The sequence below is a fragment of the Eurytemora carolleeae genome, unplaced genomic scaffold (genome assembly GCF_000591075.1).
Source record: "Eurytemora carolleeae unplaced genomic scaffold, Eaff_2.0 scaffold124, whole genome shotgun sequence".
NCBI classification, from domain to species: Eukaryota; Metazoa; Arthropoda; class Copepoda; order Calanoida; family Temoridae; genus Eurytemora; species Eurytemora carolleeae.
This window is the reverse complement of record NW_019396953.1, coordinates 239,101-246,698: the sequence shown is the minus strand read 5'-3', so window position 1 is coordinate 246,698 and position 7,598 is coordinate 239,101. Positions and strand designations below refer to the sequence as shown.

Below are 7,598 nucleotides of genomic sequence, written 5' to 3'. Positions count from 1 at the left end.
GGGGGGGGAGAAAAGGGTAAAAACTGAGAATAATGTGAATCAAGGGGGGGAGGCTTTTAAAATTAATTGTTTCCCTTGACTCTACATTGTAATATTTCCGGTGCAGAGCTACCGTTTTGTGTGCTCCAGAGGAAATATTAATAATTTTATACATATTCAAACAAAAATAAAAATAGCTTTAAAACAATTTAATTATTCTCAATAAAAACATCAAATTAGACAAAATATATATCTACTCTATATATGTTTAACAACTCACGTATACAAATGATTTAAATCTAAAAAAAGTTTAATTTAAATGCTTAATTTTTAAAAATCAAGTTTTTGTTGTTAATATCTGGGAAAGGTTTTTGTATAAAAAGAATTAGAGAGTTAAAGATAAGCCGGAAATAAAAAACTGATACTCAGGGTGGGACGGGACGGGAGGGGAGCCGGGGGGGATTGAAGTTTTGTAGATTTTGTATTTATTATTTTGTGCCTCAAACAATAACATGCCTTCTCAAAAGAAATTTGTCAATAAATCAAAATTAGAATTAATTATTTCCTTTTTCATCATTATATTGAATTTCTTATTTTCTATGAATTTCTTCATATCGACATTATTAGACGTGTACTGTGTAGTGTGTAGACTGTAGACTAGTTTCAACTTTTTCTATCATCTTAATAAAACAACTGCTTTAAAAGCACATGCTTAAAAACATAATTAAAAGATTACGTACACGTCCCGCCGGCCCCCTTCCCCTCAGAATCTTCTGAATATACTATTTGCGGTACACCCATTTTTATACAAAAACTCTTAAAAGTCCATATTTTCATCCATTTTAACCAACCCCTCTTTACAAAACCTCTTATGATAAAAAGATATGTATATACTCGTATATATTATATAATTACCCCTGTAATAATATTAAACAATAGAATATTTTAGAAACGGACCAAGCAGAATTGATATTGTTTTATCTTCTATGAAAGAATAATAATTGAATGAATAGGTCGTAAAACAATCATGTATCTTTGTATACTGTATATCGTGTGTATAGTAGATATTTATACTTCAAATCAAAAATATTATAAAGACCATATCTTTACAGACTTAATTTAAAGTAAATTTCACATAGATTAAAATCTTCTTTTTAAGAAACTATTGAGAAGAAAAAAACCAGTTGTGTCCATGTGATTTTCAATTAAATAATGAAGGAAAAATAATGAATTTAGAACCTTTTGGATAACTATTCATTATGGTTTTGTAAATGAATTATGATATTATGGATGAATATTGAATATGATCTTGTGGATGAATTGAATATTTGTATTTGTGGATGTAATATTGTGAATGAATATTGAATATGAATATTATATTGTAGATGTATCAGCATTGTGGATGTAATATTGTGAATGTCATATTGTGGATGTAATACCGTGAATGTAATATTGTGGATGAATATTGAATAATAATATAATACCGTGGATTTGATAATGTGGATGAATATTGAATATGAATATAATACCGTGGATTTAATATAGTGGATGAATATTGAATATGATATACATGAATATTGAATATGAATATAATACCGTGGATTTAATATAGTGGATGAATATTGAATATGATATACCGGGGATGTAATATTGAGGATGAATATTGAATATTAATATAATACCGTGAATGAATGTAACTAAATATCCTGCTAAATGATTCTCTGTAAGAAAACTGAATGATGAACTGTATTAAACAGATGAAGGATGAGGTTTACTGTATCAAGCTAACAGGATTAGTATGTTTTTGCCCCCCCCCCCCTCCACAGACCACACAACTTTATTATTTGTCCTTTTTATCCCCTCCCCCCCTCCACCCCTCCTCCCTCTTCCTGTAAGATTGATAAAAAGCTTTTTAATATTCGACAAACTTTTTATATCGACCAAGTTTTCTCATAAATATTATGAACGATATTTTCTAAAATCATGATATTTCTTTTTCATCCACGGATAAGCAAATGTGTATATTTTCAATATTTATTGTCATTGTTTGGTTTAGATTTTTCTAAGTTTTTATGTAAACCTCTTTATTCACTATTCAAATAACTGACAAGTAGGATTAGAAAACAAACAGTTTTGCGAGGGGAGGAGGGCAAGCAGTTTAAAACAACACAGTTTTAGGAGGGGAGGAGGGCGATCCACATACCAAATCATCCACTTGTGATTAAAGGTTGTAACTGTCTTCCAAAAAATGTTGTTTCAAGGCATGAAATAAGGGTTTTAGGTGGCTCGGACGTAATTGCTCTCTCTTCCTTGTTATACATTCGATTTTAGTTTCGCTCATTCTTCACTTAGAATTTATCCTATTTAACCTCTAATATTACTTGAAATATGATTTTTCGATAAAGTTTTTGGGGCTACCGGTCGAACAAAGCCTTATTCAGTTCGAAAATTTGAAAGAAGATTATGAAAATTTATAATTTTATATAGTTTTAATCAATTTTTTATTGCTTCGTAAAATATAATCAAATGTTAATTTAAAGACAAATTTTCTTATTAATATTATTTTGTTTGCAGGCGGTGACGATGTTCAACAGCTTTGTGAAGCAGGGGAGGAGGAATTCTTAGGTAATTTCACTACAAAAGCATAATATTTTAAGCTCTGATACCGAACAAAAAACAATGTTTAATAAATTTTTGATTGCTTGCAAAGAAATATTCAAAATCGTAAAAAATAAAAAAATAAAGTAAAAATTATATAGTAATCTAATTAGGTGGTTTAGGAAAATATTTCTCAAAAGAAATTTGTCAATAAATCAATGCTAAAATCGATTATTTCGTTTTCATTATTATATTGAATTTCTTATCTTCTTAGAATTTATTCGCAGATTTCTTCAAATAATTCAAATGTCGTCTTTTCAATAATATTTCTAGAAAATCTGCGAAAATCTTTGTGAATAATGAGAAACCAGAATAATGAAAAAATAGAAACTAATAATTGAACAAGAATACTTATTTTCTATGATAAGATTAATTTTTATTTTCTCAACATGTTCCTTTACATGACCTCTGTAGTTTATCCTAAAACTTTTTTTACATTTTATGTCGTCGTTATTTAATATTTTAAAAAACTAATTCTAAGTAGGAGGTTCAAACGTCGAATTTGCGCTCAAACTCAGGATTTACCGATCTTTAAAAAGTTTAATATGTCTCAAATGAATCCGAAAGAAGTTTTCCACAACACTTCATACTCCTTACATAGCCGGTCACTCTCTTTAACATTAAAAAAAATATTTTACTGTCTTTAAGTCAATCATAGTTTAAAATTAAAATTAAAAAATCTATGTTAAAAATGTGCAGTTAATTATAATAAAAACAATCAAATAATAATCAATCAACGGTAAAAGATCAATCACAATTGGTGATTAAAAATTATTAAATATAAATTAAAAAGTAATGAATTACTAAATTTTAAATAATCTAGAAATTATGGCTCTGGTTGGAATGGCAAGCAAACCGTTGCATGTTCGCCGATTGCAAAAAGCTCTCCAAGAATGGGTCCAAAATCCAGGTATCTTTTTAAATACATCTTTCAAAAAAGTTCAGAAAAAATAGATAAAAGGGAATTAATTTTAAGTTAGGTCTTTAGTTTAGTGTTACTTGCCTGATTCACAACAGTAAACTTTTATTCCAATTAAATATTTGAAAAATGTTGACATTTTTCTGAAATAATTTATTACTTAAAATTTTCTTGATTGTCTCTGCTGCACAAATTCACCAATCACTTGCTCACACCAAGAGATATTGGGTACCATTGTGAATCAAACATACTAATGTATAAATGAAGAGCCCCTTCAATAAAATTTCTCTTGTAAAGTTGAAATCACACTAAATATACACCGAAAATTTTGCAAATTGCATTACTACTGCATCAACTTACGTTTTAAACATGATTTATGAATTTAATCCTTTTTTATACCAAGATTAATCTTTTCAGCTAAAATGGCTCTCCTAGTAATAAACTTTTATGATTGCTCAATTTTGCGTATTTTCATGTACACCCGCAAGCAGAAGCTGGCAATAAATACAAGCAAAAACTTACTTTTTTTGCGAACATTTCTCTCCCAAAACAATTCCAAATTGTTTTTAAATTACACTCCCTACAAACAATGCATGGTTTATAGGCGTATAACGTGTTTTTTTTTCAAGATTTTTTAGATGTAAAAACGACTTGCGTTTTAATGATTATATTGGGGTTAGAAGTTTCAAAAAAATGAAAATTCATTTGATCGGATACGCTTAGGTTAGTTCAAGATAAATATAAAATTCCTACATGTTATAAAAGTTTCAATGCCCCTATTTTACAACTCCTCCCCCCCCCTCATGATATAGCCGCCAAAATATCAGAATGCGGTGTCCAGCTGTCCACTGAACCCCCCAAACCCCCTACCTATTATTAGCGCCCCCTATTTCTCGCTGCCTACAGGTCGAGAGGTTTCGTGATTTTCTCAAACAATATTTAGATTTTTTGGTAAAAAAGTCAAATAGCTTAAAATATTTAAAAGACTATTTAAGTATTTATTTAAAGAATTGGGTTAACAAGAGAAGGGTGCTTTGAATGAGAATCAAATAAATCTAGATATTAAATCTTTTTTCTTCTGATTTCTATACAATAATTAAAGTCATTTTGTTACCCGTCTCCCCCTCCCTCAACCAGTTTGTATATTTTTCTGTCCACCATTTGCATTTTTGCATTTTTTGCAAGCGCATGAAACGAACCCATGCTTGCGATCGATTATCAAATCAACTTATCTTTAATATAAAATCATATTCTTCATTGTGTATTGTATTAAAGTTAATAGTAATCTGAACTTACACTTTACTTTTCTCCATTAACCCTCCCATCCCATTCTGTGAGTATTCCCTGTTTTTTCTTAAATATTAGAATTTAGTCCCCCCCACTTTCTATTTTGCACCCTTGTTATCGTAAGATCTTTGAGTTTGCGAAACTACCCCCTCCCTCCCCCCCCCCCTGCTGAAAATTTGCAAAAATATTAATTTTCTTACAGCTCGGGGGAACTTTTTTCGCTTTGACCTGGCATCAAAGGGGGGAATTTTGCAAGGAAAATGCGGGAGAAATTGCGACGGGGAGGGGAGGGAGGGGGGGGGGTTACTGCCGGGGGCCACCCCACAATATTTGCAACTCCCTCACGTTATTTTTGCAACAATCTGTGGGAAAGGGGAGAATATCAACTTCAAACGAAACATTCTATTTTAGCAAATTTACTGTATGATTCAGATTCCGGGGATCAGATTTAATGAAGTTCCCATGAAGTAGTTGAACTGGGTAGACTAAATTGAACCACTTAAACATAACATAATTTTCGCGGTTCTTCTATCATCATTATGTTTCGTCATTCATTGAATTCGGCCCCTTTTCAAGTTTGTATATCGTCTGCATGAGTTTTTTTAGTTTTTTATTTTAGTTTTTACTATTTTAAAGCTTAAAGTTTCGAGTTTACAAGTTGATTGTCGAATGTCCAATTTGTGGAACTAATCCAAAACACAGAATGAATAATGAGAATTTTTCTTTAAACAAGTTAAGGGATATATATTAAAACTTAAAGTAAAAATAAATTAAAAATGAATATCTATTTGAGTTTAAAAATGTTTTGCTTTATTTTCTTTTTTAACGAGAGAAGTAAGGAGTTGGATAAAAAGTGTTTTTGGCGACTAAAATGTGAGGTGAAAAACTGAGAGAGGGGGAATAATGGCTTGGAGAAGGGGGAATTGGAAAGGGGAAGAAGGTAGGGGAACTTTTTCTAAGATTAGGGGAATCTCTATGTTCAAGGGTGGGGGAAGTACTGGGGATTTGACCATCTAGACATACTTAGAGTAACAGGAAGGGAAAAATCAATATTTCCAGACATCTTGGGTAAGAGGGAAAAGAAGAAAAGAAATAGTTGTTAGAAAGAAAAAAAAAAATTCCATTGGTACATATATATAGTGAGGTATGTACAAAAAGGATATGTTTTAGTAAAGTAAACAAGATCGATTGAGGTTAGAATATGAAAGCTAAACAGATTTAAAAATAACATAATAGTTAAAAAAGTTGATGATTTACATGAAGAAGTATGAACAACTTGTGTTGTTAATACTTTTTAGAAAAAAATCAATAAATATCTTTATCCTTAAAAACTAAAATTGGATTTTCGAATCGTTTTTGGTTCGTGTATGGGTCTTTTTTGCAAATATCTTCTTCTAGGGTCAAAATTAGACATATTTATAGAAATGCAAGTATTTAAATTAAAAAACTTATCAAACATTTCACTGAAAGCACATCACTATTTACAACAGATGCATATTTATAAATACAAAAATGATGATATACATATTTTTATCCTGCAGATTAGTCCTCATGAAACTATAGATTTTCTGTACATTTATTCAATATAAATATCGCTAAAACGTCAAACTACGGATCAACTTGAAAGGGGAATGTTTAGCATTTAAAAACAAAGTCTTTAAGAGATTATTTCTGCAATTTTTAAATGGAAATGAACATAATTCTGCCAATTTCTTGCTTGTCTGTGCCAAAAAACACTCTGGACAAAAGAAAAAATAACGATTTTGCAACATTTTAATATTTTTTTAACTAAGGGCCAATAAAAGTACGCCAACAGTACATTCAACGAGAGTTATCTTTTGATAAAAACAGCAATTGTACAATTCCAAAAGGTTTCCGAAATTTAGTGTCGAAAAAAGCGCCGTAACATCATTTTTGAAGTAAAAATAACACATCTCCAAGGAAATTATCTAACTGCTTGAACTTGTAGAAACGTTATGGGTAATTTGCTTGAAAAAGCGGGTATAGAGAAAATAGCTTGGACACTATCTGGGCACACCCTATACAAATAAACTAGCTTTATGGCCTGTTGTGGGATTTTTAATGATCTAAAATGTCTTTGAAATGTCCTCCATATGCACACTTTTTATGCCACAAGAGAGAATTCAGGGGATAATGTTTACTTTAAAAAAAAATTTTAATTTCAGATTTTTTCATTTACAACAAAATTAAATTTTTTTTTTTTTTAACTTGAGGAATTTGTCCCCCCTGGTAGATAGGCAAATTTAAGGCCCACGTTTGTCTGCTTAGATCTTGTATGGGTTGGATTCAAGAGACCATAAAATATAAATATATGTGTTCAGATTTACAGATAGACAAAAAAACCTGAAAACTCAAATAGACAAGATGTCTGACAAATAAATTTAATGGACAAATGGCCGGAAAGACTTTGGCGTAACAGACATTTAGATTGACTTAAAGACAAAATACAATTGGATAGATAAACGGTATAAAGATAAAAAATATAGACATGAAAAAAATGAATAAATGGAAAAACATGCACGAAAAAAATGAAAGGATGAAAAAGAAAACAGATTAAATTAGTAAAATCAAAAATAAGGATTTTTTGAATAAAATAATTCAGAAAACTATTAGATTCAATAAAAATAAATCATATTTTTTCTTTTATTCCCTTTAAACTTAGGGAAGATAAGGTAGGAAGGAGAGGGATAATAGGAAAGGAAAATGGGAGGGGGGGGGAGAGGGAAGGAGAAGG

General features: G+C 30.3%; 1 protein-coding gene across 1 annotated transcript in view; it reads left to right on the top strand.

Annotated features, from left to right (window-relative positions):
• The window catches only part of LOC111710473 (NGFI-A-binding protein homolog), a 56,971-nt gene that overhangs the window by 37,372 nt on the left and 12,001 nt on the right, over positions 1-7,598 (top strand). Inside the window, exons 5-7 of the mRNA XM_023484574.1 lie at positions 2,554-2,604; positions 3,461-3,547; positions 3,974-3,990. Of these exons, the coding sequence (XP_023340342.1) occupies positions 2,554-2,604; positions 3,461-3,547; positions 3,974-3,990 (155 nt within the window). The remainder of the gene's footprint in view (positions 1-2,553; positions 2,605-3,460; positions 3,548-3,973; positions 3,991-7,598) is intronic.